Raw genomic sequence first — 24,456 nt, forward strand, 5'->3', positions numbered from 1 at the left:
CATGAAGGACTCCAAAATCGTTTATTGTACTATGCCATGTAGAAAGAAGCTATTTCTGCACTGGCACACAACGACTCAAAAATAGCAAAAATAGATAAGCATATCAGTTTGATACAAAAGATTTCATGCCGCGTACAATTCGCGTTTAAAACAGAATAAAATATAGTGCTTATAAACAGAAAACTGAATTTATAATCGTACAAACTATATGTGCAGATCTAACAGTTCCTCTCCAGCCATGTTGTTGTAGGTGCATGTGTCACGTTTCAGTTCCATCCTGCACCTGTTCGTCAAAGAAGCAACAAAACACCAACCTTGGATAAAAACCTTTACTAAACTTTTAAAAATCCTATTAGAAAACGTCTTACACATGTAACAGAGATCAGTGGCGGTGGAGACAGCGATGATGATAATGATGTCGATGGATAAAAAGGTTTTTGTTTGAACACTCTGCACATTTGTTTACTGATTAACCTTAATTTTCCAACTGATAAACGACAGTGAAAGAGCTACCCGAATAGGCCAGCAACTCAGAAATCAAGATAACCAGTTTCCTATTCCGTACTAAACGAAAACTTCGAAACGAACAGAATAACTGCAGCGTTTGCTAGTTCATAGCAACCGATAAGGATCAGGGCGAACTGTCGTTCATGAACTGTCATGACCCTATATTAAAATATTAAATTAAAGTAAATTGCACGCAGTGTGGCCTATGTAGACGAACTACAATAGGGATGACGAAGTCCTGTGTTCTCGCGCCCATGTGGGTGATAGAAAATATCACTGCCTACTGACCCTGTCCTGGGGTTTGTAAATCGACATTTTCCATCATGAGCATCGCGCAAAAGCTGAACCTTAAATGCATATACATAACGAAGGAAGATATAAATTGTACGTCTACAGACGTAGACTTTGGCCATATCAGCAACAAAAAAAGGCAAGTCTTTAACATTGGTGTAAGTAATCAAGATATCATAAGAACTAAAACTGAACGCATTTTCAAATGTTGCCAAAACTCACACAATCAACTAGAACGAATCCTGGCAGTAATGGTACACAAATAAAAACTAAGATTTTAATGGCGTTTAGTTCATGCACACTAACCAATAATAATAACTGTTCATTTTCTTCTCCCAAAGTGTTGATGTGCCTTAGTGACACTAATCTTTACAATAAAAAAAAAAGTTAGTTTAGCACCCTTCACATATGAATATGTTGAATGGCATATAAGAATTTCAGGCTTAAGAGCAGATATGACCAAAAGCAGATTTTTAAAAAATAAAATAAACCAAGAATATGGGGCACTATTTCAACAATTATGCAACCAACTGGCTGGCCGAAATTATGCAAGCATTTCCAAACATGGAAGAAAAACGGATTAAACAGATTACAGAAAAACAGTAGGAAAAAGAACTGCATTATATGAAGAACATCTTTGTGCCAAAAAATACATGCATATTTTAAAGAGATGAAAATCACCAACAATGCGCACAGTAAGTGTTGACTCAAAAAATACTAAGCACCAAACCAGATTTATTAAAACACAATAAACAGAAAGCTAAAACAGCATGTCACAGCATAAAAAAATTTTGCCATGAGCCTCTGATGTCAAAGATATGTTGAGCTTGTTTTGTAAGGAAACATGCATAAATACATTCTAAAAAAATAAGTTGCTTAAAGAATGACGGATTTTTCAACAGGTGTCACAGACACCAGTTGTGTACCCTATACAAAGGACTGCTCAATTTTATTCGAAACTCAAGGCATTAAATAAATTTTTGCAAAATATGACAGGAGAGGGAAGAAAGAAGGACAAACATGAAGGTGGTAAACATAAACAAGCATTTAAAAAGAATGGTCTTACATCATGTCTGAAGTCCCAATGTCAGGTACACAAAGGGCAACGAAAACAAGAAAGACTAATGATTTAATCACTACCCACTTATTCACCTCCCAAAACATTCACTTTTCTCCAACGAAAGGCTTATCAGCAAATTTACCATTGCACATCAGAAACAGGATTTCCACTCCTGATGACTTTAACCATATTTAATGTGTTTCCAGCCACACAACCCACGTAGGCAGACTCTGAGTACTGTTTTGTGCTATCAATCATCTTGAAAAAAGATGGTAAATTGTACACCAAATAGCTAAATTGACTATCATCACCATCACTTTTAATATCAAAACCAACTACTAATTACTTTTGCCATGCACATCTCTCTAGGTCTTGCCCTGGCCTTGAAAGTTAAATTAAACATTATTGAGGAAATCATCTTAGTAAGAATGGGACATGGTACCCAATTTTCATGTTATAACTAGTTGTATTTGCTTTGAGTCAGTGAACGCATCCTAGCATGTATCATACATCCCCATAACTGTCACACAAAACTGCATGCACCTTTATCACAGAAAGACAGTACTATAACCAGACTGAAAGGTGAGTGAATTTTTTTCAAATCCACTAAGTGTGAAACAGGGAACGATGTATTTCCAATCAAATCAAAACTTTGATTGTAAACAACAAAACAAGCTTTTATTTGAAATAGGGTTGGGGGTAGGGTATAAAATGACACGTGGTTAAAAAAGAATCCATGAACTTTAAATACTTTAGCAATATGCTTTTCATCTCATTTCTATACACCTTTCTCTATTACATAAGAAAAAGCTTTAATTGTAACAAGTAACGTGAAAATGAAACGTGAGAAAATGAAAGTGAGTTTAAGAACAAATACACATGGAACTTCTACACAATGTACAATTGTGACAAGACAAAACAGTTGTGCAAATCTTTAACACTTTACAGACAGACAATGCTGCGCTGCTGCCTCATGTTGTCAAAGAAAAGAAAACCTACTAAAAGTCTTTGTTTCCACTGAATAAAATGCAATGAGCTAAAATTCAGTAAGTCATTTTCCTTGATTCACAAAAATCCAGGTAAAACATCTTCGATATACATCACCGATCACATCAACGCCATCAACACCAGTTAAAAACAATCATGCATTGGTTATTTGCACAATCTTGTCATGAAGCTTAGGCAACTTACACAGTTATTTACAAAGTTACTATTAAATTAAACCGCATGTGTTGAACAAAGCTACTTTTCCTTTTTCTTCAGAATGCTTTATTTCTTTTTTCATTTATAGATACAGAACAATTGGCAAACGTACAATGACATAGCTTCTTAGGTTTATCTAACATAGCAAATGTTAGATAATCATGTGTTTGTGCATGCATTTTTCAAATCTTAAAATATGTACAGATGACAAAATCACATTTAATCTCATGCAACATCCACCGAGACATAAAGAACACCAGGGTTTATCACCAGAGGAAAAAAGCCAGAGCATAAATAAGTACCTGTCAATAGGATATTCACATCTTTGGATAAGTGCCACTGAAACTGTCAGTAAGGTCAAATATATTTAGATAAAATATTCCACTGTTAAGAAATCAACAGTGAGCTTTAAGCAACACCTAATAATCCGTCTCAATGTTTCTTTGGCATTATGAGTTTACTACTAAGTTGAAAACTTAAAGCAAAGCCTCACCATTTTCCACATAAAATACACTTCCACACACTCAGGATTAGGATTTTGTCACTGTTATAGCAAACTGAAAAGGTGTGAGAAAAACAGCTTAGAACACTTTAAAAATAATGGTAAAGGGTATACAATGGAAAAGGCCTTAATTTTTTTTGTTCAGGTCTTGGTGTCAATTAGGCATAATGTCTTTTTTTTTCATTTCTTTTAAGAAGACAATAGGACCTAGCATGTAAAGGGTTATGTTATCCTGTCCCTTATACAGAACAAAAATACCCCTAAATATCCATTACAATAGAGCAGTATGGGTGTGGAATTCAAAAGGACAAACTGCATATGACTTGTAAATGTTTAATTCTCAGTCACCTAACACAAAGATATTCTCTCACAACACTTAATTCCAAATGTATGTAAGCATGTTTGGTCAAAACAAAACAAAGAGAGAGATATGAAAATAAAGGAGCCTCTGCATGATGGAAGGCATGATTTTTCTTTCCTGAACTATCTTACATTCAGGGTTGAAAATGGATACAAGCTTTTGATAAAATTTGTCTTGACCTTATAAACCACTGCACAATGTACAAAACAGCACACAACCATGGGTCACATTAGCCAACAAAATCTGTTTAAGGAGGATTATTACATCATTGCATTAAAGTGTAAGTCATCTATAGTTAAAGAACTAGCTGGTGCAAAATTCTAATCTAATAACTAGTTAAAACTCAGTGCAAGATACCTTTTACCAGACATGCTCACACTTTCCTGGATAAAATCCATATTTTAGGGTGCCATTTTCCGTATGTTGTGTCCAAAATCCATATTTTATATGAAAAAAAAAAATCTAAATTATCAACAAAAATATGAAATCCCAGGCGTATTTTCCTATATAATTTGTCCATATTTTCACAATTTCCTCATCTGAAATAGGGAAAAATTGTAATACATTTCACAATGATTGAATGTCATTTGACGTGCACATAGGAATATTAAAGTCACATTGGCACATTGTGAATTATGATTAGTTGTCCTCTTGTTCTTGCTGGGTTTAAAGTCCATTGAGTATGAATTCTGAAGTGTGTGTTTTTTTTAGCATTTCAGTACTTGCAGACAAAGATCCCTTGGAAACTCTTTTAAGTGGTGTGTTGCAGTGCTGATGTATAAACTATGCATGTAACTGGTGAAAAGAAAACTAGATTTCGTGTTGAACCAAACAGAATTTTAAAAAATCCCAAAGACCAAAAAATTATACCAACAGTTAAAAAAAAACAACCCTGTATTTTCCATATAAAATTTAAAAAACACTTTACAGGTGAGCATCTCTGTTTTTTTGCAAAATCTAGGTGAATACATTCCTTCAACTCTCAAGATACACAACTACAAACATCACCATGCACAGAAAGAGGTCAAAATCTTGATGTCATGTGCACCTTATACACCTAATTAACATATCGACCCAGCTCTCTCACTGACTGAGGCAATTACATGAGGTATGCACAATTTTAACATCTGTGCTGTTGGCCTTTCTCTGTGCAAGTTTATGTTTGTAGGCATTTATGTCAAAAACAGAAAGGGTATGTTCACTTAGATTGGAAAAATATCTCACTGAGCTTTACCCAGTCATTAGGAAATAACTCTTCACTATAATGAAGAAAAAAAAAAATTTTAAGATATGATGAGTGGAGCATACATAATCAGCAAACTACTCTTCCACTGAAAAGTAGGTACACTGCACTGGACCACACATACTATGCATGACATGGAAAAGACATAAGATATGGCTTTCACTGTTACCAATCAGTACCCTGTATGTATAGAGATCTCTCTTCATGAAATGATTTAGTACTATGAACTCCCCACCACCATCTCCAACTTCCCTGCCCACCACCACACCACACATAATGTTCCTCTGAAGTGCAGTCTTCCTTTCTACACTGCAATTTAACGTAATGAATTATTATCTGGACATGAACATAGCAACTTTTACTTTGAAAAAAATAGCTAAACAATTTGAAGAAGCATCCATGCAAGCAATACACTTATGTAACTTGTTAAGTTCATTGTGGCTCAAAGTAAAAGCCAATAGTAAATAAAAATGACTATCAGTGAAATGCACTGGTTTCCTTTCCTAACAAACAACCTAAATAATCTTTTTTTAGCATCTTGAAGACTATCTGGATGATTGCCCCTGTCTGAATGATTTATGTTTTGTTTCCAATAAGAAGAAAAATTTTAGCTAAATACTAATGGAGAAATTTCTTTCTTCTGGTACACTTACTATTTTCATAAGCTCATAAAGTTAAAAATTAATTTGTCCAATTTTTCAAAAATTATTTTGCTTTTGAAATCACATAAAATAAGGAAAGTTAAAATCATTGCTTAGTAGTAAATGTTTCATTAAATGCTCCTTAAAATGACAAGGTGTACACTACTATCAACATAAGGTACTATACTTAAAAAGCAATGAATTTACAAGCTGAAAGGCCCAAACCCAACAGTCCTTTAGAAACAAACATTAAGGTGTTAAATAAAAAATCAAGCTACTCCATTATAATTATATTCATTGCTGATAGATGTTCTGTGATGCTTTTTCACAAAGTAGTTTTAACTGTCCTTGTGCATCTCTAGAAAATAACATTTTACATCATTTCTGTTTTTTGATTTGCTTTCTGTTTATTTCAAAACCAGATTTTTATTCACCAGTGAAGCTTGTGGTCTTATCCTTTTTGATTTGGTAATTGTAGATACAAATGCCCCAAGTATGTTTTTTTTTTTAAAAATATATATACATCAAACATTTTATGAAGAACACAACAAAAACATGAAGGTTGTTTATAATTCTACAACATTAATGAAGCTGAAGCATCGATGAAACAGTGGTTTTTGATTTGCTAATTAAACTTCCTGACTGAAACAGATCTGGCAAATAAGGCTTATCTGGAGACATCATTTAGCATGAACTTTCACCTGCCATCTTTTGCCAAAATAAAAGTTCAGTCTTAATGAAAAGGAAAATGATGAAAGAAGAATCATAAATGAGCATGAGTCACCTCATCCCAACAAGAAATGAGGAACAAAAAGAATCAGATAAAGAGTTCAGCCAAATTATCTATAAGTGAAAAGTTCATGCAATAGTTTGAAACTGTATGTGAAAGAATGTGAAATCATGCAGCTCTTGAACTTCAAATGACCGATAGAAATAACAAAAGTATCCATATTTTCATACCACCTTCTTTAATGAGTAGCTGCCCTGAACCTGCTGAACACAAAGCTAAGGCAACATGGGTAACTATAAGCTTTAGTGTGGTTTGAAATGTGCTGCCAAAAGTGCTTACTACTAATTATACCCCTCACTTCAGTCTGTAAATATGCTTCAATATATTTTTAGATATATAAATAAAGCATAAAAAAATTTTAAAATGCCTTTAATTTTGACATGTAAATGATTCTGAACTACTGTACTTGACACAAATTGACTTTAATATCATTATTTGGTTCTTGGTTTTAGTTTTACACATAGTTTTAGTTTTATACATGTGCACTGACACATAGTCTAAAACATGAACATAGTACTGCCAATATTTAAAACTATTACAATGAGTTCACTAATTCTTTACATTCAACGTCCAATTTATTCTGTCTGATTATAAGCTATGTCGTATTTGAAATTAAACATTAAACAACATCTATAACTGGCATCCTCTTTGTGCTCATTCAAAGTTCCAACATCAAAAACAAGGAAAGATGGGGATGATGGATGAGAAGATCTGGCATTAAATGATAAAAATTGCCAACGAAACTCTACAAAACAGCAAACAGTATTATGTGTCTTAAAATTTAACTTTCATTCATTCAAAATTCTCTCTAAGTTACTCTCATCTCAAATCCTTAAATCTTGCATTCTTGTCTCTGTTCTGATACATAAATCTGTAAATATTTATCCAATTTTAAAGATGTTGAAGTGAAGCTTTACATAAACACTTATAAATAACTCCTTGATTCAAACATTATTTGAAGAGTTTAATGCTCCAAGTGAAGGAGTTCTTAGTACTGGGTACTGTGTTTAAATTTCTTAATTTACCTTTGATAGTTAAAAATGATGGCCCCGCATGATATGCGAATAAAAGCCATATTTGCTGTAGCACTTCTTGCCACATACATTGCACACAAATGGGTCTGTGTGACTATGGCAACCAATGTGGATGGTGAAAAGTACCTCATCATCAAAAGTTATGCCACAGTGCAAACAGCGAGTCTCTGACCCAGTCACGCTCTGCTGCTCACTGTCTGCTGATAATGTGCGTGAAGTGAGGTGTCTGGGTGAGGTGGATGACAGAAGTTCACACTGCACACCCCGCTCTATCACTAAATATCGCAGACGTCGCCACTCATTTCCATGTTCTGTACTGCTACCAGAAACAGCGTGAGAAGATTCACTCTTGACTGCAAAAGAACACTGAACACCGACATTAGACACTTCTGACTTAATGGAGAAGATAGGTCGCACACTATCACCTGCAACAACAACGCTCCTATCTGCTCTTTCAGTCTCTCCTGCTGAACCATTTCCCCAACATTACGAGAACTTGCTGCCTCTGAGGACTGTGTCACTCGATAAGTCTCACCAGAAGGTGCTATCTCATCACTCTGGTCCAAGGGTCCACCATTCCGCAGAGATCCTGGCTCATGGGTCAGGCGTTGCTGAGACAAAGATGTAACTCGTGGTTCCATGTAGCGATGCAATCGTTCACGCTCTCGCTCCCGCTCTCTATCATACAAAATTGAGGCACCAGAAGATGAAACATCTGAAATTCCATCACAATCAATTGGTTCCACCTTCACTTTTACTTCGTTTGGATGATGCATGGCAAGTGGAGCACGACGAATGCTGGTGGGCTGCAGGTGGTGAAGTTGTTGTGTATGATGACCTTGAGGGTGGTGGGTGGACGGAGGTGAAATGTTGCATGGTGGCTGAGGGGCAGCAGAGGCAGACAGATAAAAGTTGGAAGATGTAATTGTAGAAGTGGCAGGAACACGTGGATGACTGATGATATTAGACATGATGCTACGCAGGCAGTCAGATGCCACGCGATTGTCTTCTCTCATCAGGATCTGACGGCCATCATCAAACTGGTGACCTCCATTTGATGCTGCAGCAAAACCTCCATTAACACAGTTAGCAATGAGGTGTGGGGGATTTCCACGTGCAAACTGGATGGTACCATGAGGTTGTGCTAAAAAGGAGTGAAATGAAGCATTGCTGCCAGCCAACTGCATTCCTCCTCCATTACCACTGCTGCCAGAAGTTGAACACATATTATTTACATGAGGTAGACCACCATAGGGTCCAGCGTTATATGCTGAAGAACGTAAATGCATGGTAGATGTAGAGATTAAGGAAGGACCATAGTCTTCATTATGAGCGTGACTATAATGCTCTCGCATTTTGCGAGAGATTGGAGTGGAGTAACTGCACTTGCCACAGCGCAGCATAGAAACTGGATTAGTGCGTACATGTAATCTTTTGTGACGACGAAAATTACTCTTGTCGTTAGTGCGGTAGTCACAAAGGGCACATTTCAATGTTCTGTGGCCTGTGAAGAAATGATCAATGCAAAAATATAATGAGTTTGCTACATAAAAATTTACAAATAACTTTTAAAAACCGACTTCCTTCCACCCCACCCCCCAAAAACCTCTTCACGACCATAAACCTACAAAAAGAATATGTTCAATATCTGAAACAATAGGATCAACATGATTTGTGAAAATATCTGTATCAAATGTGCAAATTGTAAAACTTTACTGTTTAAAAACTTACTCAATCATCTTATTTTGATTAACATAAACCAATGTTAATTTATCTTCTTTATCTATTCTTGTCCTGGATCTAAAATTTTGATGTTTATAGAATAACATCATCTGCTTTAAACATTTTTTTTTCTTGTGATACAAAATAATTTTTGACTGAAATGTTTACAGCTTTTAAACATAACTGAATTCAATGCTTTTTTTTTTATCAATTTAATCAATTGCTTTATTCTTTAAGAAGATTTAGACAAGTAATCAGGCCATTCAATTTTAGGTTTAAAACGTGTTTTTTACACACACATATGGCACAAAAATTCTTTGTTGGCTCTTTGTAAATTTAAGAATAATGGCTAAAATCTTGATGGAAAAAAAATTGCATTAATCCTACAGCAAATATTATCAGGACAAAATTTCTTCTGCATGGTTATTTTTTAATTTAACAACATGCACAGAAAGTGCAAGTGCATAAAGCAGTACGCACCACTGTGTTTGTTCATATGCAGTTGCAGATGAGTGTATGTTGCAGTAGAGAAACTGCAAAAGCGGCACTTATAAATGCGACCTACTCCACCTGGGCCGGGTGAGGAGGTGCAGTAGGGCTCTGGAGAGAGGTCATCATGAAGGTAGCTTCCCTCTAAGTCATCTGGTGAGATGTTACCATCCAGGGAACTAAGGTCCAAGTCATTCTACAAAAGTTTAACAATGAACCATTTACACATTCTGTCATCAGCAAATGCAAAATAGACAAGGGTTTTTCTGGTTACTCCCCGCACCAAAAAAAGAAATCTTTATATTTTTCATCTGATGCTGATGGCTTTGAAATTTTAATTTTTTTTTTTTTGTTCTTTCAAAAGAAATATTTTTAAAATTACAAAAAAAACCCTCATTATAAAGACATGAATAATGTTGTGGTTACCATTCTTTCTTGCTGAGACTCTTCTCTTCTGACTTGATGTGATCCACTAGTGAGATGAGAAGAAGATGGTGTGGCAATAGAAAATGATGTGGGCGTGCAGGCTGGCGCTGAAGCAGACTGCCGACTGCTGTTTTCCCGATCTTGTCCTCGACTTCCACCTCCAAGTCTACCATCACTAATGCTACTGCCAATTCCACTGCTGTCCCCTCTGGTAGTACCACCTCCTGGATCAGGAACTGTGGTCGTGCCTGGTTCAACTACAGAATGCAAAGTCTCCATTTGCATTGGCCTTGGTGGAGTTATCTGTTCTGTCACAAGAAGTAACTGTTGAACAGGGTCTGGACTTGATACAAGCTGGTGAGAATTAAGCGAATCACTTTCTTCCATAGTATATTTTCACAACTGCAAGCAGAAATGATCAGACAACTTCACTGACATATTTATAAATAAACCTTAACAAATCACTCATTACTGATTTAAACAATCTTAAACAGGATCAATGCACTTTAACTTTTTAATGAATGGACAAATGCTTAATTTTAAATGAGAATTAGATAAACACCCTCAACTGCTGACACATGTACCAGTAGTAAGGTTGCACAGATAATTAGCTCACTTTTTAAGATAAAACTGGTATGCAATTTTTTAAAAAACGCGAAAAAATCTTACAGTGCATTATTATTAGTAAGCCTTTGGGCAGATGTACTTTCTAGTGAAATGTTTCTCAAGGGAATTAGATTCTTTGTACAAATGATACAAGCCATAGTGTGCCAGAACTGGTTACTTGAAATTCATGTGAAACTCATTTAAGCCCATCCCTAATTACTAATGTTACCATCAGTCACCAGTCATTTCACCCCACAGCCTGAGTCAAATCATCCCAGCTATGTTCATTTCATTCCAGGTAAGACCATTTTGTTCTGCCACCAAGAAGTTGAATTGTTCCAGACCCCAAAGACAAATCACAGATGACATAAGCAGATTAAAGATTTTGTCATCATTTTATTGTGAAGTTGTATTTTAACTTTTTTGGCATATTATTACAATATGCAAGTGCACTGACACCACTGTCATCAGTTTAAATTTGAAACTTCTTTCCAAAAATGCTGAAAGATAAGCTATATAAATCCACATTATGATGACAAATTCTTTCATTTAAAAGATTGTTTAAAGAGCAAATTCATGTTTAGTCACCATTTATATTTGATGTTAACAGCTACTTGTGTCATCTGTGATCAATTCATCTTTTGGGCCTGGGACAATTCAACTTTTTTTGGTGGGATGAAATAATAATAATCAAGTCAATTTATATAGCACCATATCCCAGTCCTATGGTCAGGCTCATGGTAGTTTACAAACAAAAACAAAACCAAAAAAACAACAGAGGCATGCAATATAACATGAAAAATTGCTGTCAAGAGAATGCCAGATAATATAAATGACACTTGGCAAGAAGCTACAATAGTATGTGCAAATCATTAGGAAGACTGTGATCCAGGCTACAAATGTTTCTGTCTACACCATGTCCAGTCACAGAACGATAGTGGCGTTTTTTGTTTGTTTGTTTTATTTTTTTTTTGGATGGGTGGAGGTGCTTGTTGGACTGCCTGTAGAATGCCTATTTGAAAAAACAAAATGAGTTTACAGAAGAGGCGCAGTGCAAATCAACCGATATAACATGGTCAAGACGGTCAACTGTTCGTTAGCTTTCACAGATGATCTTTTCAAAGAGTAGGATGTGCAAGCGGTACCGTTCGTAGTTTGGATCCAAACGTCATTATCGACGATAAAAGCAGATCAATAGATAATTAGAATTAGTTCTAGTCCATAAAGCAAAACATCGTAGATAAGCTAGAACCTACATGTCAGACAGAAATAGATAGCCAGGACAAAACACAAGAGAAAAATAAAGAGGAACAGAAAGCATTCTGATAAACATTCGAATTTTCTTCGCCGCGTATCTAAGGGCGATAATTAACAACATCCGCCTGTTAGGAGCATCCCGTGAAAAATCTATTAGGTTTATAAATTAGGCTTATACTGAGATGAAATGGAAGGAAAAGCGATGCAACAAAACAATTAACTGCTTCATAATGTATTATTTTAAACGATTAAAGCAAAACAAATAAAGATCGACAAGCAGTTTTTCAGTGCTACCTGTTTTTGGACCGTTTAAAAAAAAACTGATGTACTACCCCCCAAAAAAATTTATAAGCCAATATGGTTTCCATCTGTTGCGCGCAATAGAAATGATACTAAGATGCTGATAACATTATAAATGTTGTAACTTACCATATTAAGAATGATGCATTAAGAACACATTAAGATTCGAAGTCAAAATACTGAAAACTGTTGCCTTTGATATGCGAATGAACACGAGACGCCATCTTGTCTCAAAACCAATACATTATACTCTCTAATAGCGAAGAGTCTACTAAGGGAGACTATAACTTTTTCACATTTCTTTTTGGCTTTCCAATTCAAAAAGATACCATTTCGAAGAAGTTGTTCGCAATAGATAAATTGTTGCTTATACATTGAGAAATAAAAATAATGTAATTATTTATCTAAATTATAAATATGGAAACAAGTTACATATGAGCTGAAGGAGGAATATTTAACTTGGAAAGTGGCCAAGCGATCCGCCGCCACACCGATTAAGCTATACATATAATAGAGTGACAAGAAAGTGTACTCGGCGCCAAAGAAGGGCAAAGAAATCGAGATGATCATATGCAAAACCCATGAATATATTTTTAATGGCGAATAAAACAACTGAATTAAAAGAAGTTTGTTCCTTTGTTTTCTTAGTGAGGTCCTCCTCGATCGTTCACTGATTCCATTGATATGTACGCATTCAAAGTACAGTATCTGTCTTCGAATGTGAATTTTTTTTTATAGTTTCAGCTTAGTAGCTATATATATACACGATAATTCTGTTTCTACGGGTTGATCTTAACATGTGTTGATGGACAAAAATGGTAACTTTCGCGCGTATTTTACTTGCAAACTTCTATATTTTGTTGTGCTGCTGGAGTAGATAAAAGTTAAAGTACTTTTGTAAGAGATTTTTTTGTGTGTGTTGGGGGGGAATATTTCTAAGAGGTGATTTAATCTCATAATCTTACCTACTTAGATACTAGTGAGAGAGCACTGCACGCGACATGATCACGTGACAGGTTGTCTGGTACCGCATTGTGTTTATCTCAAGTCCTGAAGTACCACTGGGTTCAGGTTTGTTTGTTTTTTTCCCCCCAGAGTGGGTCTGCATGATTGTTTCGAAGGCATGATGTCCAGGAACGAAGTAAAGGGCAATCGTGTTTACGTCTGCGACGGGGTGGATTTTTTTTAGCATTTTATAATGGCAGTTTGATCATTTTCGACTGTTGGCGTAACTGTTTTGGCTTGGCTTTCCCACCCGAAATCGCACGACGATGTATTCGTGTGTCAGCTGTGCTTAGCTTTCTTGTACCGACACAATGTCGCAGTTGGTTTCTTCTCGGCGAGATCATGACGGGTTCACCCGTGTGGATATGGTAGACTATTACGACGATGCGGAGCTGGAGAATTTATATCAGTGGCTTGACAGGGTACCACTTACAAGACCGAAGAAAAATCTTGCCAAAGACTTTTCTGATGGAGGTCAGTATTGCCAGACAATAATTAAATTCATTCGTTCAGTATATTGCATGGCAGCTAAAGACAAAGTTGTCACCGAAGTCCAACATGACAAACACATTTTACTTATAATTATATATAACTTATTCATGTGAAAAAGTCGATTTATCAACCATTAACAATTAAGTGCGATTAACTTGATGTGGCATGGTTATTTCTAAAATGTAGAGTCTACATGAACCCTTGTCATGTGTCAAATCAAGAGCAGCTTGTGCAGTTTGTAGCCAGCCACTAGCCAGTGTTTCATTTTTTTTAAAATTTCACAGAACAGTGAAGATATACATTTTCAAATGTGTGTATATGTGTGTGTGTGACTTTAAACTTGTTATCTATCCGACTGTTCTTAACAACAGTACCTCTTGCCTCCAGTTGAAGCAGATTGCTGTTTATGTTATTTATCATGAAAAACTCTAAACTTGTCTTACTTTCTTACCATGTCTAAAACGTAATGGGACATGTTTCAACTGTTGTGTTGCCAGTCACATTTTAATGGTTACAGACTGTGTGATTCAGAGTGTGGAGTGATTGGGTCTAAACAGACACCTTTTGTTCATTAAATAGATTGAGCTTTGAATGAAAAAGAGATATCTGCATTTATCTCAACAATAATCCTTCAAATATGCACAAGAATCACTCAGACGTTTATCAAGTGCATTAATCAAACTTTCAGTCATCATTTTATGGGGGACTTTTGCACATTAAAATAAACTTGCATGCTGGTAATCAGAACGGGAAGCTTATAAATATCTATGCTATGTAAGAAAACAAAAGAATTTTGTACAAACATTAATTATTAAAGGCTTTTATTGCTCTAGTAGGTACAAGGTGTCAATGTATAACAAATATGTAATATTTCTTATGTTGTCTCTAGACATTGGCTACAGACTTAATAACATAGACATGTTCATGTATATTTGTGATGTTAAGAGTTTTGATATGTTGCGGTGTATTTATATTTTTGTAGGCTGGTAGGTTATGCTATACTGAATTACAAAATAAGTTTAAAAGGCCAGTTTAAAGATAATACAGCTGTGTATATGATAAATATAAATATAGTGTTGTTACAAAAAAAATATTGACTGAAGAAGAAAAATATAAAGGTATTTCAATTGTTCCATTTTTGTTGTTAAAGTGCTTGAAGTCTCAAGTGACAGGGCTCATCTAACGAACAATTAAACAAACGCCATCAAAGGCACAGGAAGAGAAGAGAGTGTGCACTGAGTGCAATTTCTGTAGCACTAAATAAGGTCATATGGTATTAGTTTAGTGTATCCACTTGCATCATAAATGATCTCTAATGTGCTACAGATCAAGATGTAGAAGTGCAAGGTCAACCCAGTATATAGTTGCAAACTAAAAACCACTCCTAGTTGTTACTTGTACTGCATATTCTAAAAAATAAAATGGCAATAACTTGTCACTTACATTTACTTATAATTTGTTTGGTTTTGTTATATGTATTCAAAACCAGTGATGTTTTAAGTGTAACATTTTATTAAAGTTTTTCATTGAAAAATAATGATTAAAAACATCTTGTCACTACCTAAGCAAAATCTTTTATTAGAACAATAGAAATGCTAGTGATAAAGCTTGCTAGTGTTGTGTTATTTGTACTGAGACAAGAGCCTATTGATAAAAAATAGTTATGCAAATTGTATTTTGTTCATAGATTTTTCTTAAGCGGGCTTTATTTTGGTGATAATTCTAGTAAAAATTGAAATACTTGATACACCAGGATTGATCCCCATTTGATCTGTGCAGCAGGACGTTTTCACTTTAAAAAATTTATAGTATAAAAGTGGTTTCATTTTTTTTTTTAATTTAAAGAATGTAATCAAGCTATTTTGCTTTCACTGTCCTACTAATTTTAATAGTTTGGTCAGAAATATAATTATGTATGTGAATTACACCTTGCTGTGTATACTTTTCTTATTGTATGTTAAAGTTTTTTCTTTTGGAGGGATAACATGCAAATCTTGAAAGCCTTGTTAAAGTTATGTTACTCTGTCACTAGAGAGGACATGTTACTGTGAAATCATTAAAACTTTATAAGAATAGCCATGTGTGCAATACCTGTGATAAAGCATGGCTGTTTCTTGGAAACTAATGCTTGAGCTAAGCCAAGAAGCTTAATATCAAGAGCTTTTAAACCTTGAATCCATTTCTTGTTTGTAGGTACTTAGAGCCTAGAAATCAGAGTTTAATAAATCAGTTCACTGGGCAGTGTATATTTTTTCACTGGCCAGCTAATTTGAATCTCTATTTTTCAATATTGCAGTACAATATTCATGTTATATTTTAAACTCTTTGAAAGATTTTGGAAATTTCAAAGACTTTTGAACCATCAAGAACACTGGCAAATAAAACTGCAGAAGAAACAAAAATTGAAAAGTTGAAAATATTAATGATGAATAATCAAGACAAAGACCGGGGCTGTGATGTTCAAAGCTGTTAGCATTATCAGTGACCCATCTCAGCCACTATATCACCATTTTCAAATGTTGCTCTCTGGTCACAGACGGAAACAGTTGGTTACCAATAAGAGCTTTTGCTAAAGCCTTACCACTAAGTGCAATATCCCTCTTAAACATTGCTGGCAAATGACCCCTATAATGATTTTATCATATGTTTCTGTAGCATGTGGCCCTAGCTGTGGTGTGCCCTTAAGAAATATCCTTGCAGGGTGGTCAAATACAAGTGTAATTGTGTGAGATGTAACAGTATTTTGTTTTGGTACATTGTTATTATTTTATCATCTCTTGTGAGGATGTGCAACAAAGGAAAATTCCTGTCTCTGTTGTGGCAGTAAATAATAAAGACTTATTGCATTGTATTGTAAGATTAAAATAAGAATATTGAGGAAAAAAAATCAAAGTATTGGGACATAATGTTGGAGTTTTTTAAAAACACCTTTGATTGGATACCCAGAGATATAATTATTGCACAACCCTTATTTATTTAAGAAAAGCTGCTTGATTTGTGGTACAATCCTAGACAAATTAATATACCACATATTAAATGTCATTATGCCTGCAGTTGAATACTATTTCAATAAATAATATATTCGACTTGTATTGTGGTCCTTTTTTCAGTATTGGTAGCTGAAGTCATCAAATACTATTTCCCACGCATGGTTGATCTTCATAACTACTCACCAGCACATGCTGATAAACAAAAGATGGAAAACTGGTACCATCTTAACAGGTAAAGGGGTCTTTATCATGAAGTACTCTTTATGCTGTAGCTTTGGGTTTTTTAAAACTTATAATCATCTGTAGTACATTCTGCAACAAGTAAATACAAGTCCTACTTTTTAATGGTAAGTAAAATTTCAATAGATTCTTTATCATTTTGAATAGATTAATAAAATCACTGTCAAATGCATGTGTCATATATTTTTTCAAATTAATTGTTCCTTGACCTTATAAGTACACAACTAATTCTACTGTATAAAAATTGGCTGCTTGAGGCTTGAGAATAGCAATTGTTTGACTTTTTTAACAGTATCACATTTTAATCCACCTATTGACATGTTTTTAGATGATCATTTAATGATCATGGCAGATGTATAACAAGTGTACCTATAACCTGCTCATGCAGGAGCATGATGAAATAAGCTGGCCTGTTTATGAACTCTACTAAATATAGCTTTTACATTACTAGCTTTTACAATGCCATAGATGCCATAATCACTGTTAAATTTGTTTTTTTAATTTACAGAAAAGTTTTGTATCGATTAGATCTTGACCTGTCAGATGAGGTCATTCGGGCTCTTGTAAAGTCCAAGAAAAAAGTGGTTGAGCGTGTGCTAATGTTGCTCCGACTTCAAATTGACAAAGCAATGGAGAAAATGCAGAGACACAAAGAGCGTGTTAAGCATCTGCAGGCATCTTCAAGTAAAGGTAATTGTGTGTGTGCAGTTGGAACTATATCCTTCTGTCTTAAAACTAGCTTTCAAGGTTTCACGTGATTTGTGTGTGCGAGTGTGGTTGGGAAAGGGAGACCTGCTGACACTTCCTCTGCCATCTTCAGTAAGAGATTGTGCGTCCTATTTCTTCTGATGAATACCTCGAGACTGAAATACAACTTGTGTCTTTTTAAAAATATATATATATCATTGATATAATGGGTTAAATTGTAGTCAAGAGAGGAAATGGTTTTGGACAGAGCAAACTTTTTCATTGGAACAGTTTTTGATTCTAGATTCTCTTAGATATGTAGATATGATATTTCTTGTCTATAGCATCTTCACCATTTCCTACTGGACGGGAGCTCATTCCACACAAATCTGTCTCTCCTCGAAGTATTGGTGCTAACCCTGTAATCCCTCATAGCCATCCATCTAGAGTGTAAGTACCTTGACTTAAGAAACACATCAATAATGTTGTAGTGTGGTTTTGTTTTTTTAACCCTGAAAAGAACTCTTCTGTGGGCAAAGGATGTGTGTAAGATGGCACACTATGAAATGTAGAAAAAAGTGTGTAACATCAGTCTATGACACTCAGGCCTGAAGATACTATTTAAATTTATTTTTTATAAGATAATAACAAATATTTTGATAAAACTTACCTGAGCAATCTAAAGGAACTAGCCTTGTTTTTATTGATAAATGTATTGATTGCCATGATGATGTAACAGCATAAACTGTCTAGCTAGGTCACTGTGTCCTAGGATTGATTTTATTCAGCCTTGAAGCAGTGAAAACGGATTTAAAGTATTTACGAGGACAGTTTTTAATCTGTCAAACTGAATCACTATTAAGACACTGGAATAGAATAATATTTCTATATTAGATTTTTTTTTAAAGTGAGGAAAGTATATCATAGGGAACAAGTTTCTATTAGAATAAAGCTTTCTTGCTTTTAACAGGCATTTTTAACATTTATTTTTGGTGTTTTATTGTTTTAATTTTTCTTACATTCACCATAGAATTTCATAAATTCTCATTTTCTAGAGAAGGATGCTGGAATGTCTTATAACATGCCTTAATATTTGGATTTTTTTATAATGAGCATGTTTTATTTACATAGGCAGGAAAAATCCAGCATTATCAAGCAATATTGGAAAAAGGGGTGACTCAATCAAAACTTCCTTGAAAAGTTATAGATCGCTATTAACCATGCTTGTATAGTTTATAATAATTTAAATTGTTCCTTTTTTAAAGTTTAGGAAATAACAATTAGATATTAAGAGCATTATTGGATATTAACAATCACCATTACAATATTGTTGCATGAGTTATAACCTTAAACGTGGTGCTTTTAGGGGTTGCTATCACAAAATCAGTCTGTTTAAAATGTTTATGCACCAGTCCGTAGTCTGGCAAAATGCATTCATCTTGTTTCATTTATATTTCAAGACTGATGAGGTGTTGAAAAAATCATTAGAGTTCTTGTGGGGTGCAATGTTTTTCAACTGATTGGTTTGTGCTTGGTGCAAAATACTATTTTCTAAACTGTAAATAAATAATTCTCCTCACTTCTCAAGATCACCTACAAAGATCATCATAGACAGAAAGAACTCAAACCAGTGATGTCACTAATGTCTGCAGAAAGGCCTAATTAGCACATGGTCCGCTATTGGTTGTGCCCTTGACAATGCAATGGCGTAGGAAGAAGCTTGGCTTTTTTCGGGGGTAGGGTAGGTGGAACCTCAGGCTGACAGTGAACAAATTGACAGTGAACATTGTTCACATTCTTGCCTATTTAGTATAATTTTTGAGTGGAGGGGCTGCCCCCTTTGTTCCCTCAGTTTCTACACCCTTGCAATAAAAATATCCATGTACATGGACATTTCTCAGTCTATGTGTTTTGGATCTTTTTCTTTGCATGGTTGGTTTTTGTAAACATGTGTCCGAAAAGTGGTGATGCAGGGTGTTAGTAACTTAGATTTGGGCAAATATTATTATGTACCAAGTTTAAATCTCTAAATGACATAACACTAGACCTTTAATTATCATTGAGTGTAGATAAATTTAACACCTAAAAGTGAATGCATGTTGGCCTTAACATTTTATTATTTAAAATCTTAGCTAGAAGAATCACAAGCTATGAATTCATCATAGTAAGAAAACAATTTTTTAGCATGTCTAGAAAGAATGGCTTATACAGTATGCCCACTTTGTTCTTGCTTTTTATTTCTATTATGGCATCTTGCAGATTAGGTGTGCTCACTTTTCCTTGAGCCTGCTGCTAATGATAAATTCCTGGTTCTGAAAATAGAACTATGCCCAGTCAAGTATTCTGTTTGATTTGTCATTTGTTTTTTGTCAGCATATTTGAAACATATACAACTAGCTTGCATATAAATTCATTTTTGTAACAATCCATTCTGCTTACATGTCAATGATTACTTTAATAAGGAGTTGTCTTTCTCTCACAGCACACACACTCACAGAGTTTTATGTTGATTAAGAAATAAATATTAAACATATGATAGTTTATGGTTGTACATTACTCGTACAGTTTTCATTTTCAAATTCGAAGGAACTGACTTGTTAGTCTGTAAGTCAGAATACCCACTCGAATATTTTAACAATGAGCATGACTTCCTTTCTGCAGTGATCGTCATGACATATGTTTCATGTCAATATTTCAGGGGCTATTCACAAACAGAATTTACTTTACCTTCCTTACCTCCAGCTATTAATAATGTGGACAGATCACTTTTAGAAGAGAAAGAGCAGGAAAGTATGGCCAAAAATGAAACAATATATGTGAGTTATAACTTCTCAGTCAACTGTTTTATGTTAAAGATGCATGTTGTTGCTCCATTGTTTTTGAAATGTCTTTTTTATGTTGTGGAAAAAAGTCCAATAATTCTTTCATTTGGCAAAATGACTCAGAGAAATGTATAATAAAAAATGTACTTATTTCATTTTATATGAAGGCCATCTAACCTTAAAGCTAACATGTTTATAACCAAAAAAAACCATGTGAAACTAAAGGCCAGTAGTGCTTACAAATAGAGTGTACTGTACTCATCATTATAATATAATTATTTTCTTATGTTAGAAACCATGTTAATCTGCTATTATTGAAAATATCCAGTACCAGTTGTTTTCTGTTTTCAGATCCTGAATGATAAGCTAACTAGACTAGAGCAGTTGCTGCATCTTAAGGACATGAGGATTGAAGACTTGGAATCACGATTGAATCAAGTCAGATCGCTAAATTATAGTCGTAGAGTAACTTAAAAAAAATACTGAGACTCCCTGAGAAAAAAGGATTAAAACTGTTATTACAATGTTATTTACAACATAAGTAAAAGATTATTTAAATTCTTCTTCTCATTCCTAATCACCCCCAGTAGAGCATAGGGCCGCAACTACACCACGGCATCGGACCCGATTCTGGATGGCCCTTTCCAGTTGGGACCATGTCACACCAACTGCCTGCACCTTGCTGTGGATCGAGCTCCTTCATGTAAAAGATTATTTAAATAGAAGACATATATTGCCAGTTTTTTGTTTTGTTTACTATGTGATCTAATCAGATGCAAAAGCCATACACTTTAAGAATTTGTATTTATAACTGCTATGGCTGCAGCTGAATGTTGGTGTTTGTTTTGTTTTTTGGAAGGGGACAAAATTACTGAAATGTAACCAGTTGTGTTCCTAATTCTTCTTGCCACAGATTGTTATGCTACAAACTAAGAAGGTATTGCCATTCTGTACCTAACAATTAACTGTGATTGTAAATATGTTAGATACATATCATAAAAGACATATTTTTCCCCAAGCCTGGTTTCCAATGCAAGTTCAGCTGATGGTGAGACTATTTTTAATATGAAACTGTTGGTAATGGTTTGTGGAAAATTTTGGTATTTTTTTTTAGTGCTTTTAACAAATTGTGCACCTCTTGATATTGGTGGAGGGTTTGAATGTTGAGAGGTTTTAGTGTGCACTTTTTCCCCCCAGAGCATTTTGCATTAATGTTGCTGATGTGTGCATTAAGAAAATGGTGGAGGGTGTGCAGGTGTGTGCTTTTTTTTTTTTTTTTTTTTTTTTTGAAAGGATTATTTACTGACTGCAAAGTTATGCATGCAATCTGAACATCAAAAATGATCATTTGGAATTACTAAAACAAAGAAAAACAAAAAAAACTCCAACAAAACAATAAATCAAATAGATAACTTCAGCTTGTTTTATGCTGTTGTGATAATATTAAAAATGCAGGTTTAAGTGTGTGCATCCGCATACTCATATTCTCATCCTTAAAAGGTGACACTTTAGAATTAACAGTTATATTCACGTAACACTCTTTACTGTATTTTGTCCTCTACTAGACACTATTTGAAATTTCTCACCTTGTCCATGATGATATCTAAATGTATTGTGCATCTATTATGCCACAAATCTTATTTTTACTTCTTGTAGCAGTTTTTATTTTATGTATAAACATGGAAAGATCATGAATATGATACTTATATTTCTCACAAAGATGACAAAAATAATATGAGCATTTTCCTTTTAAGAAATAAATGTTAATAACATACCAGAATGCATAAAACTTGCCATTCTGTGGTAACATTGTGTAGCTGAATGAGAGAATATTAAACATTAATTTATTCAGCTTAAATCCTGTGCTGCATACACTAGTCATGAAATTGTTAATTTTGAAACCACTAATTATGTAACCACAATTCACATTCTTTATTGTTTTTGTCAACTAATTCATAATGTTGGCATAATATTATAGATGACATTTGTCTAGTCCCACATAAAATTTTAAAATTCTGAGGCAATGAGTACTGTTGGTGTGTGTAAAATCAGTAGATATTTGATGCTACCTCACTTTGTTTTCTGTATTTGGGGAGTGTTGCAGGGTTTGCTTTTACAGTGAGAGCAAGAAAGTACTTTTGAATGGTCAAACATAAACTTTGGCTGCTCAGAACTAACTAGTAAAAATTATGCTGAATGTCATTTTAAAATTGATATTTGGCATAATCTTCACTGTGCACGTTCCTTCTTGCAGATATTGCTGGGTCATGTGAACAAATTGAGCCATGAAAACAGCAATAAAAATATCTCACTTTAAGTAAGTTCTCTTGTTTGTGATAAGCCAAATTAAGTGCTGTATGCATAAAGTTCTCAAAGAAATCAGCATGCAATTTATTTCTGATGGCATATAATTATGAAGGATTAGTGAAATAGATGATAAGTGTGGAAGCCATCAATAACACTGATATATCAACTACTTTTGTAAGTATTTAAGTAATGTCTTTCTGAATTAGGAGAATTGCTTTTGCTTTATCATTATTAAGAGTAGAAATAGCATCAAATCACATAAAATATTATTTTACATGCTTAAATTATCCACAGGATTGTGACCACCATTTCTGCAATCAAGTGAGTTGATTCTGAGTTTTAGATCCGATCCTCTCACATTAGTGTCTTTGCCAAGAGCCTAATGTATGATGCAGAACAATTGCCAAAGCGAGGGACAAAAATTACCATGTTAGCTAAAACTGTAAGTTATAAAGTGTTTGTCACTGTATTTTCCCATTTCTGAAGTTGGATAATACAAAATGTGATGATACTATATGTAGATATATTTGTGTGTGTCAACCCCTCAACACTTTTTCTTTATTTTTTTGTAGAGTCCAGGCCTTCAGTCACTGTCCTGTTTTATTAGGCCCCAAATCCCCTGCCTCCTTCTCTCGGTGCCCTCTGCCCCACCATTTCCATCAGTTTTACCATCGGCAGCAAAAACTCCAAGTGTGTGCAAGGGAAGTACAGAATACACGCTCCCTTGTTTTCTGAAAATTTGTTGAGACTTGCTTGAAAGTTTAGGATAGTAACTGAAAGGTCAAAGGAATGAAAAGCATTGCAGTACAGGTCATAAAAAGCGCTGGAAAAAGTAATGCATTTGTGCTACGGTTTCTGGTACTGACTTTTGTGTTTACCAAGGATAGCATAATTTCCTTTGTGAGCACCCATGACATATCAAATTTAGCTCACAAAACCTTTTATAAATACTGTGTGTATATATATAGATAAAATAATTAATTTTACTGTTAAGAGGTATTTCATGATTATTATTTCCAGGGCAAATTATACTGAAGCATCCCAACTATTTGTGTAAGTCAAACAGTTGCCAAATATTCTATAATAAATATTATTTTAACATGATCTATGTGTTTTAAGCAGTGATCTGTGATCAGTGTGACTGTTTATGATTGATTAAAGTTATACATGAAGAATCAATTGCTTTGGCACACTGCTGGTTTTGTGCAATTCAAACAGAAAAAATGCATTAAATACTCCATTTCTAACACACACAAACACAACAATCATTGAAAGTATATTTGCATACAATGTGATGTACATATCAGGGCAAAGGACTAGAGTTTTTGTGCGACGTATCGTTTTTTTTTTATTTTATTAGTCACATCTATTTTTTGTAAATCAAAAATCCCTTCACAATCATATATGCTACTTCAATCTTTTGAGTTTCGTTAAATCATGTATATTTAGGCTTGTTACTGCATGCAACAGATTTAAATATT

General features: G+C 34.4%; 2 protein-coding genes across 8 annotated transcripts; one reads left to right on the forward strand and one right to left on the reverse strand.

The window, feature by feature from the left end:
* Nucleotides 1–7: 7 nt before the first annotated feature.
* On the reverse strand, nucleotides 8–12,678 carry LOC112564230. The gene is made up of 4 exons (XM_025238903.1): nucleotides 12,562–12,678; nucleotides 10,270–10,671; nucleotides 9,835–10,039; nucleotides 8–9,136 (listed from the first exon to the last, which is right to left on the reverse strand). The coding sequence occupies exons 2-4, from the start codon at nucleotides 10,654–10,656 to the stop codon at nucleotides 7,908–7,910; spliced, it is 1,821 nt and encodes a 606-aa protein (XP_025094688.1). The 5' UTR covers nucleotides 10,657–10,671; nucleotides 12,562–12,678; the 3' UTR covers nucleotides 8–7,907.
* Nucleotides 12,679–12,944: 266 nt separating this feature from the next.
* On the forward strand, nucleotides 12,945–23,322 carry LOC112564129 (sperm flagellar protein 1-like). Of its 7 annotated transcripts, XR_003099154.1 has the most exons (10): nucleotides 12,945–13,131; nucleotides 13,758–13,911; nucleotides 17,040–17,151; nucleotides 17,668–17,849; nucleotides 18,191–18,296; nucleotides 20,545–20,662; nucleotides 21,020–21,371; nucleotides 21,528–21,605; nucleotides 22,923–22,985; nucleotides 23,270–23,322. XR_003099154.1 is itself a non-coding variant. In XM_025238734.1 (7 exons), exons 1-7 carry the CDS (start codon nucleotides 13,248–13,250, stop codon nucleotides 21,140–21,142), a joined length of 798 nt encoding a protein of 265 aa, XP_025094519.1. In that variant the 5' UTR covers nucleotides 13,212–13,247; the 3' UTR covers nucleotides 21,143–22,031. The 7 variants fall into 7 exon arrangements, 3 of the variants coding, with proteins under 3 accessions (XP_025094519.1, XP_025094518.1, XP_025094520.1); XR_003099153.1 differs by having other exon boundaries at nucleotides 21,020–21,605; XR_003099155.1 differs by lacking the exon at nucleotides 21,528–21,605.
* The last annotated feature ends 1,134 nt before the right edge of the window (nucleotides 23,323–24,456 follow it).

Source organism: Pomacea canaliculata, linkage group LG5 (genome assembly GCF_003073045.1).
Source record: "Pomacea canaliculata isolate SZHN2017 linkage group LG5, ASM307304v1, whole genome shotgun sequence".
Taxonomy (NCBI): Eukaryota; Metazoa; Mollusca; class Gastropoda; order Architaenioglossa; family Ampullariidae; genus Pomacea; species Pomacea canaliculata.